At 46.6% G+C, this 12,580-nt stretch overlaps 1 protein-coding gene across 1 annotated transcript in view; it reads left to right on the top strand.

Moving 5' to 3' along the window:
• NCAPD2 (non-SMC condensin I complex subunit D2) overlaps positions 1 to 12,217 on the top strand; it is a 28,976-nt gene extending 16,759 nt beyond the window's left edge. Inside the window, exons 19-31 of the mRNA XM_035141283.3 lie at positions 73 to 157; positions 248 to 406; positions 621 to 841; positions 1,954 to 2,065; positions 3,259 to 3,382; positions 3,522 to 3,677; positions 3,884 to 4,061; positions 6,419 to 6,513; positions 7,333 to 7,413; positions 9,380 to 9,566; positions 9,758 to 9,902; positions 11,234 to 11,386; positions 11,669 to 12,217. Of these exons, the coding sequence (XP_034997174.3) occupies positions 73 to 157; positions 248 to 406; positions 621 to 841; positions 1,954 to 2,065; positions 3,259 to 3,382; positions 3,522 to 3,677; positions 3,884 to 4,061; positions 6,419 to 6,513; positions 7,333 to 7,413; positions 9,380 to 9,566; positions 9,758 to 9,902; positions 11,234 to 11,386; positions 11,669 to 11,754 (1,782 nt within the window). The 3' untranslated portion in view covers positions 11,755 to 12,217. The remainder of the gene's footprint in view (positions 1 to 72; positions 158 to 247; positions 407 to 620; positions 842 to 1,953; positions 2,066 to 3,258; positions 3,383 to 3,521; positions 3,678 to 3,883; positions 4,062 to 6,418; positions 6,514 to 7,332; positions 7,414 to 9,379; positions 9,567 to 9,757; positions 9,903 to 11,233; positions 11,387 to 11,668) is intronic.
• Positions 12,218 to 12,580: the final 363 nt, after the last annotated feature.

The raw sequence follows: 12,580 nt of genomic DNA, 5'->3' as shown, positions 1-12,580 counted from the left end.
TTTATTGCCGAAAGGCAAACAGGGCAAGGTTTTGCTGGGAAAAAACATGATGCGTTCTCTTTCTACTTACAGCCTGGCCTTGAGAAAAGGAGTCATTCCTTCCGGCTTCCTCAGTCACATCAGCTCTTTGAACGCTTGCGCGAAGTGATAATTGTGGGTGAGTTACTGAAACTGCAAGACAATGGGTGAGCCTGTATGCAAGCTTGTTGCCTTACCTAATATAAGTAGTCCTTCTGCTCTTCTTCAGGCTTTGCTAGATCAAGTGCATACTGGATCCCTTTCACAGAGACAGCAATTGCCCTCATCTATCAGTTGGCAGAAGGGCCTGATGAAATATGTGCTCAGATCTTGCAGTGCTGCAGCCAGCAGGCCCTGGAGAAGTTGGAGTCTGAAGGGACTGAGGCAGGTGAGTTGGAGGTGGGAAACTCCCCCATTCCTTCTGGTTTACTCTTATGTGGCTGTGAGGAGAAAGGGTGAAATGGAAAAGAGATTACCAAGAACCCAATAGATGGGCAGGTTAGATACAGGGCAAAACAAGGACTCTGGGTAGTAAATGTGCAGCGCTGAAAAATAAGGGCAGACTGCGAATGCACCATGAAACAGTTTTAATTTGCTTCCAGAGCCTGGGCCATCTTCTCCCAACAAGGTTGCTGATGACCTTAGCACTATTGACACCATGGTGTTGACACATCTGATCTCTCTGGCTGGGGATGTGGCGTTGCAGCAGCTTGTACATCTGGAGTTGTCAGTGAGCTCAGAGCTACGCAAGCGCCGAGTCCTTGGGGAAGAACGGGAAGCGAAAGAAAAGGCTGCAAGCAAAACGAAGGTGCAGAATGGCAAGGTGAGGGGGCTGGATCACTGCTGCTTCATTGGCCTCCTGGCACTTTGACACCAAAGCAGGAACTGATCTCTGTTTCTCATCTGGCCATAAAATTCTGCAGGTCCCTCTGCCAAACCTTTCTGAGCTGATCCTTCTGTATAAGTCCCTTGCTAGGTGTGCTTGCTTGTCACTGCTTCATCTGGAAGGTGGAGGAGAAGCAGAGTGTTACTAAGTCCTTAGATATTTATACAAGTTGATCATACCTGGTTTGACACTGTTTTTACAAAGGTAATGCAAAGAGTCCGGGTTGTTCCATGTTATCCCATTAGGACTAGTGGGATCCTTTTCCTGGACATCTTATGCTGCAAACATGCCGCTTGCTAGAATTGCTTGGTATTCAAAATCTTTCAGTTTGTTTGTAAACCCTTGACCTCTGCTCTGCGCTCTGCTATAAAAACCAATGAATCTGATCTGCAAAGTAGATCCCCAATACTTGAGTTAGAGACGGAGCCCCAATTTTCTGGAAGTGCTTCCTCAATTGGAATTGGAGGTGCAGGGAATACTGCCTGACAAGAGTTACCAATCAATCAATACTTTTATCGCGGTCCAAAGACCCATAAACCATAAAACAATTTCAAAACTAGATACAGTTAAAATGACCAGACAGATGGTAGAACCAAGGCAGTCATTTTGTTTCATCTAGGGCATAATGATCTTTGTTTCTTATAACCTCTGAAAGAAACTTTGCCATGGCCAGTGTAATATCATTTGACTTGTCTTCCAAAAGATATTTAATATGGGAGGCTTCAGGTTTCCCCTGCAAATTTGCCAGTAAGGGTTTGATCAGTTGATTCCTTGCTTTATCATTCATTGGTACGAAGCAATAGGATTGCTTCGTACAATCGACATCCTGGGAACATAAGCAAAGCCTATTCTGATAGAGGGTGCAGCTCTCAGTCTGCCATTTAGAACTTCCGAGGGAAATACATTTAGCCTGGCTTTGGTAAATAAAGAGTTATCAGTGTCCTGCCTTTCTTTGCACTTAACTCTCCCCTGCTTTTAAGCTGGGCGGTCTGTGCCGGAGGGGAAGAGAGAAAGTGCTAACTTTTGTCAGCTTCTTTCTCTCTGCTCAGAGTACTGGGAATGATACCACCATGGAGGAGGACCTTGGCTTGGTTGGGGCCTCTGCTGACGACACAGAAGCAGAGCTCATCCGCACCATTACTGAGGCAGAGCTGCTGGATGGTGAGTGTTGCTGTTTGAGTAGGAATTTTTCCTCCTGGCACACATCTCCCATGCCTTAGATGTCTTAAGAAACTGAACTTCAGATCAAAACGTTCCCATAAATCTTGGCTCTGCTGTGAATTCTCAGCCTGTCTGCAATGTGGTATGAGAGTGACCTGCGTTAAAGGATTCATGTGAAGCAAGGGTTGCGGAGGCAGCACCCAGAGATGCACATGCATCCACAAAAGCCTTCCCTAGTATACGTACACACGCAAAAAAAATATATTAAGCTTGAAATAAATATTCTATTGTAGCAAATAGAATAGTCATTTCACTGGGGGCGGGGGGAGTAATCCACCACAACTCTGGTTTGTAAACATGCCCATTGACCCAAAAGGGTTGGTGGCACCTGATGTAAGGATTCCTGGTAATATGTATAGCAGAGCTTTCCAAACTGTGTGTCACAGCATGTTAGTGTGTCGCCTGCAGTGTGTAGGTTTGTCGTGCGAATGCTCTCTGCGCTCCTCGGGGCTAGAAAGGGGTTAGTTGAACCTCCAGTTTTCTAGTAAAACTAAATTACTGTGTCACGAAATGATGCACGCCTAAGAAGTGTGTCACCAACATGAAAAGTTGGGAAAGCTTTGACTTACAGAGCGCTTTGAGTTCCACAAAATGTCAATTTCTGGGAAGAAAAACTGGCAATGTTCAGAACTCTCTAAACAAGCAACAAGAGCACCTATCTCTGTGTGTACGCACAGAGAAACATATAAATGGGTGGAAAAACAGGCAAACAACCCTCCCCAAAAAACTATTTTATAAAAATTAAAATGGGGGGAGGGCAAGGACCCTTGGCAGATGCCAAGGGAGAGAGATCTGAGGGTACTGTACTTCCCGCAGGTGTCCAATGGAGACCCCAGTGCTTTATGGATATGGTGGTAATGGCTCCTTGATGGAATACAATGTAAGCTAGTTGAGCAGGAATATGTAAATTGTGTTAGCAATTGGTATAAAGAGAGGAGATGATTTTCCTGTTCCCTAGAAACTCACGTTCCTAACAAGCCTGCCCACTACAGAAATACTACATGCATGTAGCATGCAGGCTGTAGGCTACTTTCCTTAGTTTGTGAGAAACCATCACACAAATGAAGCCACAGTTGTAGGCTTATATTTTGGACTGATCTGCTGCAACCTCTCTACCGCCTCTTTCTGTATAGGAAAACAGTTGCTTTCAACTTTTATTCCCCTGGTACTCAAGATTTGCAACAACCCCGGACTCTACAGTGATCCAGCACTCTCAGCCGCTGCCACATTGGCTCTTGGGAAATTTTGCATGATCAGGTATTTATCTTTTGTGATCCTCCCCTTCCTGCTCCTCTCGAACCCCTCTTGCATGGTTCTGTATTCCATTCCAAGTTCAACAACTTGGAGCCACCACTCTGACATACTTGACACCGATTCCCTTTCCGTTCACATTCAGTTCAGAGTTTTGTGACTCTCAGTTGCGGCTTTTCTTCACCATGATGGAAAAATCCGCCCTCCCTAGCGTGCGCGCCAACCTCATGATTGCCGCCGGAGACCTGGCCATTCGCTTCCCCAACTTGGTGGAGCCTTGGACACCCCACCTCTATGCTAGGTAAATCTTTGGTAAGGAAGATTGGGAGGGGTGTAGGGCTTTTGAATCTGGGCGATGGAGGGCTGTAATAACACGCAACAGTGCTTGAAGCAGGAGCAGGACTTCTCCAGATGGGGGGAAGCCTGCAGGAGTCCAGTGGAAGCATCAGGTGATAATGGCCTGGCTACTTACTACTGTTGCTGGGGGCGGGGCGCTTTGCTCCTCAGGCTGCGGGACCCTTGTCGGAGTGTGAGGCAGACAGCTGCTTTGGTTATGACTCACCTGATCCTGAAGGACATGGTGAAAGTGAAGGGGCAGGTGAGCGAAATGGCAGCTCTTCTCATCGACCCAGAGGAGGACATAGTGGGACTCGCTCGGAACTTCTTCGCAGAACTCTCTGGCAAGGTGAGGCAAAAGGGCATCGTGCAAAACTTCTGGAGTGCAAAGCATCAATCTTGCTCACTTACTATGCTTTTAAAATGTTATATGAAGTATACTGTAGTTGCCATATAAAAGCTTCAGTTCCTTTTTTAAAAAAATTAAAAAAGCAGCACAGGACAATTCAAAACGGAAATGGGCTTAAGCACTTTGGTTTGGGACATGCCCACTCAGGACAGAGGAAGATGCAAATTGAATTTCACCTCAAAGTTAACCTGTAAATCTGAAACTCCCCTTTATGTGGAAACTTCCTAGTAATCTGGGATTTATGACGGTGACACACTCATTCACTGCTGGCCAATGCCTATATTTCCCAAGGTTTCACCTCCTCCACTAGGACTTATGTAAGCTTGAGGTTCAATTCCTGTTTCATCACAGGAATACAAAATAACGAGGACAGCAGCACACCGTCCCAGCAGAGGAAACAGAAAGGACAGTGCAGATGGGTCCAAATCAAGCTATGATGCTGTTCTTTGTTGGTAGGCACTAGACAATATGGCAGTAACCAGTTGAAGTCTCCAAATATTTTATGTGTGCATCCCTAGAGGTCAAGTCTAGAGGTTCCTACAGCTTGAATGACCATCGCCAAGTCTGACTTTTTTGGAACAGACACAGTTGATATACTAGCCAGAGCTAGTAGAAAGCACTCGGTTCGAATCCCTGCGACTGAGTGAGCTCCCGTTGCTTTGTCCCAGCTCCTGCCAACCTAGCAGTTTGAAAGCACGCCAGTGCAAGTAGATAAATAGGTACCACTGTGGCAGAAAGGTAAACGGCGTTTCCGTGCGCACTGGTTTCCGTCACTGTGTCCCGTTGCACCAGAAGCGGTTTAGTCCTGCTGGCCACATAACCCGGAAAGCTGTCTGTGGACAAACACCAGCTCCCTTGGCCTGAAAGCGAGATGAGCGCCACAACCCCATAGTCACCTTTGACTGGACTTAACCGTCCAGGGGTCGTTTACCTTTTTTACTTTTACTCCTAGTGATCTCTCTGTCTGACAAAGGAGCACACCCCAAGCTGTACAACTAATTTTTTTCAAGGGGAATGCAACCCCAGCCAAAGCCTAATCATCAATCAGGCGACACCATCCAGCAATATCCCCATCGCAACTAGATTGAGTTTCAAACAGTTCTCGGATTCTACTGCCTTCCTCAGATCTGTTGAGAGTGAGAGAGCTGGGTGTTGCCCAGATCTCTGGACAACTGTAGCTTCATATAGATGTTGAAAAGCGTGAGTGATGAGATGGGACCTCATCTGGTCAGAAAGTAAAACATTAATCCCTCAAAACCACCTCAGACCTGGAGCACATCTTTTAACACAGTGCTTTCCCAAACTATCCGAAAGCCAACCCAGAAGGATAGCACGATTGATTACGGAGAGGCCTCAGGGAATGAAGCATAATAATATATCCCTGTCCATCTCCTGCCACAACTCGTCCATTAGCAAAGGGATGCAGAACCCTTTCAGCCAGGGGGTGCATTCCCTTCTGAGGGTTACATGTCAGTGGTAGGCAGGGTAGAGGCAAACATGGATGAGCAGCAAATGTAAACATTACCTTTGTGCTGAAGACTTTCTGCACACACTTATGCACCCCTCTGTCCTCCATCCAGACACACAAGGCATCAGAGTTCAAGGACACATTCCAGCCAGGCAAAGACAAGGGTGTGACACGGAGCCAGTTAGAGCAGCCTGGAGGGCTGCAAATGGCCCTTGGGCCTGAGCTTCCCCACCCCTGCATTAGGACAGCCAGTGCAGTTTCGGCCACAAAACCCAATCAGAAGGCCAGTTGGAAGGGATCCAGGCAACAAAGGTTAGCCAAACTTTGTGAGTCCCTGTTCAGTGGCCACCAGAACTAAATGTTCTTAATCATGAACTGTTAGTACATTTTCCAGTGTGTTGCTTTGATTGTATATTTAAATGTTCCAAAACAGATCAAATTGCTACTTTCTCCACCAAGAAGAACACAAAAAACAAACAAACAATTTTGCTAGTGTTAGACATCCTCCTCCTTTTTTCCCATTCTCAGAAAGTATCCTTCTGTACTTTGTGATAAAAGTGGCACCTGCTTATCCCAAGGAGAGACAGAGCCCTTATGCTCTTTCTAGGCTTGCTTGCAGGTGGCTGTGCTTGCATTCTGTCAAAGATGCTTCTCTCTGTATCCCTAGCTAAAAAACAAAAAGGCAGTCTCTGGGTCAGACTCCTGTCTTGGTTTTAGAGTGTATCTTAACCAAGAATCCCCAAAAGCTCTAGAATCCAGGGGCCCATTTTCAGGGCACAAATAGTCGAATGGAGCAACAGTTCAACAACTTCTGCTCCTTTCCATGCAGGATAACGCTGTGTACAACTTGCTCCCGGACATCATCAGTCGTCTCTCAGATCCAGACTCCGGCATAGAGGAGCAGCCTTTCCGCATCGTTATGAGGTAGCCTTGTTTTGGCTTGTGTTTCCCACCCGCCCCTCCTTTGAGGCACAGAACTTCCTATGTGCTCAGGCTGACAGAAGGGTGCAGCTGTGGTACCAGGCCAAATTTGCTAATGGCTGTCCTAAAATGCTTGCTCGATATAAAATGGAAAACAGAACAGTGTATCAGGTTGGGGAGGGACAGACGTGTCAACTGGCTAGATTGAATCTCCTGGTTCAGACATGCGAGTTTCTGGGAGGCAGATTGATGAAGGCATGTTGCTTCTTTCACACCTTGTGGGTTTCCCAGAGATACTTGGCTGGCCGCCATTTGAATCCTTGGTCTTATCCAGGTAAGCTGTATTAAGGAGTCACTATGGGAGCCAAACTTACCCTTAATGCCTGTCCTGTTTTAAGGCTCCTGCAGGATGCAGCAGCGTTTTGGGATCCCAAGTCTATTCAAGTTTGCAGAGAGGGCTTGGTGAGACTCTTATTCCTTTACTTAGAGGAGGTCCGTCTCTTCTCATCATACGGGTTCCTGTGAGGCTCACTTTTAATTTCAATATTACATGTTAACATTCCCGATTCCCTCCACTGCTAAAGACTGTTTTCAGAGAGTGAAGCTGCCATTCTTGGTAACAATGCTCTTGTATAAATCGACTAGCATTGTAAATTCTGGCGTCGGATGTTTGGATAGGCTTCTCCTTTTTTGGTTCCTTCCTACTCTTTGTAGCTCCTGCTGATAGGGAAGCTGCAATAGGAGAGTCTGTGTGAAACTATGGAACCCTTGGGGGCCAGCAACAACTGCCTCCTTCATTCCTCTTTTTGCTCTCCTCCACAGGCAGCTCTTCTCTTATATCACAAAGGAGAAGCAGACGGAGAGCTTGGTGGAGAAGCTTTGTCAGCGATTCCGGACTGCTCGGTGAGTGAGGAATTGCCAGGGGAATGTGCTATCAGGGAACACACAACTCGGTCCACTAGATCCTGAAATTAGAAGCTGTGGGCTCTGGAATAAGGAACTTGGTGGGTGAGAATTGGATGGAAAGGGTGTGCTTGCTTCACAAAAGTATGATAACGAGTCATGGGGAGCAAAAGCTCCATGTTACTACTGCCTTACCGTAGGAAGTTACAAATAGACGATGAAGAGCACTTGGCCTGCCTGCGAGACAGTTCAGTGGGCAAGACTGTCTGGGCTCATCCGTTGGCCAGTGGACCAATAGCTATAGAAATCTGTAGTGCTTCTGGGTGTGGAGGGATTGATCCTGCCAGACTGTATTATCTCCCTGGCAGGGAGAAAGTCCGTCAGAACTGCACCTTGTCTCTCTGAAGTTGCTGCATAGTGTCCTTGCAGGAATTATTAGTGGCAGGCCAAAAAGGGGGGGGGGGACAGAAGTAGTTATGATTTCCTTATTTGCCATACTTTCAATCTTGCTAGGGTGGAGTGTGTGTGTTATTTTGAAGCTAGTGAAGGCAAGCTTTCCTGAGGGTTTTTTTCTGAAATTAAGAAGGGTATTGTTCTAGTTTTAATGGGAGAGCCAGTGACTAGGGCATAGAAATCCTTTATAGTGCTATAAAAGAGGTGTGCCTAAATGGCAGTGTCTGCAGCCTTTTTTTTTCTAGGTTATGTGCTGATTATTTAGAAAGAAGCTCTTTGTCCAGTTTGAATACTTGCCAGAAACTGAGGAGGCAGCTACAGCCAGCCAAGATTTTCTGCAGTGCTTCAACAAAGTGAATTAGCAACCCAAGCATAGCATTAGTAAAATCTTGTGTTCAGTGTGATTTGCTATGCTATTGGATGTTTCCTTTAGTTGTTTCTGTCTTTGAAATCTCTTATTCCGTCTTCCACGAATGGCCCCGAATCCTTGTGCTACCAATTTCCAACTATTCTTGCACAGGCTGTTAGGGAAAATAGTATGAAATGCTCATGCAAGTCGGTACTTTGTCCTGTGTCTCTGATTAGCTCTCCGCTTCCTGATTTCTGCATACAACAGGCAGGCCTAGTTCTGGGTGAAGTGGTTTGGGCTGGGCTGCAGGAGCCGACAGGATGTAAAGCACTCCTCAGGACATTCCACAGCAAGGTCCTTTTTCCGGATCTCCTGCTTTGTTCACTATCTTTTGAAAGCTTATCTGCCAAAGCGGCCCTAGCAGCAGGTAAAGAAGCAATGTCAGTGGTGATGGTGCTTTCAATCGGAAGCGGTCCAGCCCAGGCAGAAATTTCCCAGCTCTTATTAGAGCTAGGCATTAGTATCTCCTTAGTGCCATAAACCTTGAACCAGGGTTTGACAGCCTTGCTCACCATGGCAAGGGAAAGGCAAGGCTCAGGTGAGTGAGATGAGCTTTGGCGCTACAAAGGAGAGTGGATGAAACCCAGCCCTCATTTTCAGTCAGGGCTCTGTGCTTCGCAGCAGAAGTGCAGAGCCATTTGCAGGCTTCTCTCCTAGGGCTTGCTGATCAGAAGGTTGGCGGTTCGAATCCCTGTGACGGGGTGAGCTCCCGTTGCTCGGTCCCAGCTCCTGCCCACCTAGCAGTTCGAAAGCACGTCGAAGTGCAAGTAGATAAATAGGTACCGCTACAGCGGGAAGGTAAACGGCGTTTCCATGTGCTGCTCTGGTTTGCCAGAAGCTGCTTTGTCATGCTGGCCACATGACCTGGAAGCTATACGCCGGCTCCCTCGGCCAATAATGCGAGATGAGCGCGCAACCCCAGAGTCGGTCACGACTGGACCTAATGGTCAGGGGTTCCTTTACCTCTCAGGGCAAGCCAGGACACTTCCACCTAGAGCAGAATCCCCTGGCCACTGTGGCAAAGACAAGACACCCTCCCTTGTTGCAGCTGGTTTGCAATCCCTGAAGCTGAAGGCGGGTTGCTTTTTTGCCTCTCTCCTGCAGAACAGAGCGTCAGCACCATGATCTGGCGTACTGCCTCACCTTGCTTCCTCTCACAGAACGAGGTCTTCGCAAGATGCAAGACAACTTTGATTGCTTTGCTGACAAGCTTCAGGATGCAGCTGTTTACAACTGCTTCCTGACTGTGCTGAGCCGGCTTCGCAGAATGACCACTAAGCCTGAGATGAAGGTGAGGGCCTTTGTTGTGTTTTGTGGTCGTCCCCCCCATCCCCCTAGGTAGGGCAGGGAAGAGGTTGCCATCTTCCTCCTGAAACAAAGAAAAATCAAGTTTCTTCAACTGCTGGCATCCAGACATGCAATATTTTCCTTGTTTTGTGATATGTGTTGATTTCTGCTTTTGCATGTGGTGTCATTTATCAGGCTCTTGCTGAAGAATTCGAGCAGAAGCTCCGCACGTGCCACAACAGGGGCCTGGACTCTCTCACTGAAGATCCTCCTAGGGAATCAATAGACCACAAAGTCAGAAATACTCCTGCGCCCCGGACGACAAAGAAAGCAGCAGCAAGTATGTCCACAGTTTAAGAGTTTGCACTAACACCTTTCGGCAGCATGAACGCTCAGGGTTGCCTACTAAAGCAAAGTGCCAAATCTTCACTAGCTTGATAGGGTGTTGTTTTTTTTAACAACTCTTGGAATATTTTTCTAAACTTTTGAGGGGTTAAGAGGAATTGAACTCAAGGCCACCATGGCGCAACAGTTGCAAAGAGGGTGCCGCAAGAGACACTGGGAAATATACACAATGAATAGGACTTCCGTCTGTCACCCATTGTATTATTTGTCTCCTGCTTTTCCACAGATAAATCATGCTCAAAGCTGCTTACAACAAAGAGAAACGCATTTCAAAATCAAACACTGCAAAACAGTTTCATAATAATGTAATGAAATAACAATAGCAAATATAACAATATGAAACAATTCAAATCTAACAAAATGACATTAACAGCATCCAAAAGCAAAAATAGCAAGGAAGCTTGACAGTTTCACCTCAGTTGTAGACACACCTCTGCCATGATGTTGCTCACAGTCTCTCTCTTGCAGCAGCTTATAAGGCGTGTAAAGGCAAGTGCTGGGGTAGCTTATCACGGTTGATTAAAGAATGCCCATCCTCATTCCATGATTTTTGTAGACCTGTTGTAGAAAAACATTTGGGTTTTCTTTGAAACGAGGAAAATTTGACCTGCAGCCTTTTTTTCTTTTAATGAAAGCACAAAAAAACCTCAGGATACTGGGGGGAAAACTTTCAGCGATCTGGCAGTATAACTTAACTTGCAGGTTTCTATTAGCCTCCAGAGCTTGTACCTTCCATCTTAGTTGTGGGGCGGCACACTTGGAGATGGTATGCAAAGCACCTTGCACCGGAATTGTCCCTTGTAGAAGTAGGCTTGGGAAAACTTTAGGAATCAAAATTGTAAAATTGGGAGGGGACCCTGAGGGTCATTAGTCCAACCCCAAAAATGGAGGAATCTCAACTGAAACATCCATGACAGGCTAGGAAAAGGTATGTGTGGTTTAAGTGTCCCACTTTTGCTTTATGAATACGGTAAAGGGACCCCTGACCGTTAGGTCCAGTCGCGGACGACTCTGGGGTTGTGGCGCTCATCTGGCCGAGGGAGCTGGCGTACAGCTTCTGGGTCATGTGGCCAGCATGACTAAGCTTCTGGTGAACCAGAGCAGTGCACGGAAACGCCGCTTACCTTCCTGCCGGAGCAGTACCTATTTATCGACTTGCACCATGACGTGCTTTCAAACTGCTAGGTTGAAAGTAGTATCTACTTAATCATTTGCATGTTCAGTCTGTGTTCTTGTAGCTTCTTCAAACTCCCACTTCTTACGCAGGCTCCCGACGGCAACCTTTGCATGCAGCCAACAGAGAGGCAGACTCGTCCTTCACCACTCCAGAGCCCCGTGTTTCCAAACCCCGCAGAAAGACTTCAAGACTCAAAGTTTCTGTTGTCTTCTCTAGCGATGAGGAAAACACCCCAGAGGAAGGTGAGATTATGTTCCGTATGTGCCTGAACATTGAGATGGAGGGGTCTCAGTTTGGAATGGTCTTTTTTTTCTCCCCATGGAGGCATGAACACACAGAGCCACCTCTTGTGCGTTTCCTTAATTTCCTGTTTGATCCGTTGGCCACCCTGGAAACATTTTTATATTGAAAAGTGGGTTAGAATTTCATTAAATGGTAGATTGCTGCTTGAAGCTTGCTGCAGCTATCACCCAGTGCACAGGCCATTTCCCTCCCAAACCAGCTGGTGCCTTCTTCTCTTTCAGAACTCTCTGCTGAACTGACGGATGCGGAGACGCCGAGCAAAACTACTCCCATTTTACGTGCTTCATCCCGCCGTGCTCGGCGATGAAGACACCCCGCATAGACTCTCTCCTGGTTAATTTGGGAGTAAAACTCTCTGGGTTTTGGAAGTATTGCTTCTCCAGGTTTTTGTATATGCTAAAGCAATGCAGAAAGCAAGCTTGGACTTTTGAGTTCTTGCATCTCAACATGGAGATTGCGCAGCTTCTCTGCCCCATGGGTTTTCAACAGAGGTGAAGGTGCTGGTACACACAGGCAAAAAAGATAGCAAAAAGGCAGCTTAGGCCTTGAGAAAATATGTGCCATTCACTCGCAAGAACTGTCCTTGCATTTCAGATGGGTCCCGGGTTTTCAAAATTGGCCCTTGAAAAGCCACTGATGTGTGTGTCACTTTTTTAAAAATGTAAAATATGTAATCACAATAAATGTAATTAATACAAACATGCTCGTATGCAAAGTTATGTGATCACAGTGCCTATTCCAGCATTGAATAAAGTCTGTTCACTTGTCAACTGAACTGTCCATTGCATACTCATTTGTGTGCATGCGTGTGTTATATCAATCATCTCTGCCAAATTAAAACATTGAGTATCTTGGGATCTCTACATTGTCTAGACCAGGCATCCCCAAACTTCAGCCCTTCAGATGTTTTGGACTACTATTCCCATCTTTCCCGACCACTGGTCCTGTTAGCTAGGGATCATGGGAGTTGTAGGCCAAAACATCTGGAGGGCTGCAGTTTGGGGATGCCTGGTCTAGACCAGGGATGTCAACCTGGTCCCTACCGCCCCCTAGTGGGTGTTTCAGGATTCTAGGTGGGCGATAGGGGGTTCTACGGCACAAGCTGAATCCTCCTTCCATCGAGCACTGGTGGG

Source organism: Zootoca vivipara, chromosome 15 (assembly GCF_965207765.1).
Source record: "Zootoca vivipara chromosome 15, rZooViv2.hap1.1, whole genome shotgun sequence".
Lineage (NCBI taxonomy): Eukaryota > Metazoa > Chordata > Lepidosauria > Squamata > Lacertidae > Zootoca > Zootoca vivipara.
This window is presented reverse-complemented; position numbering and strand designations above follow the sequence as displayed.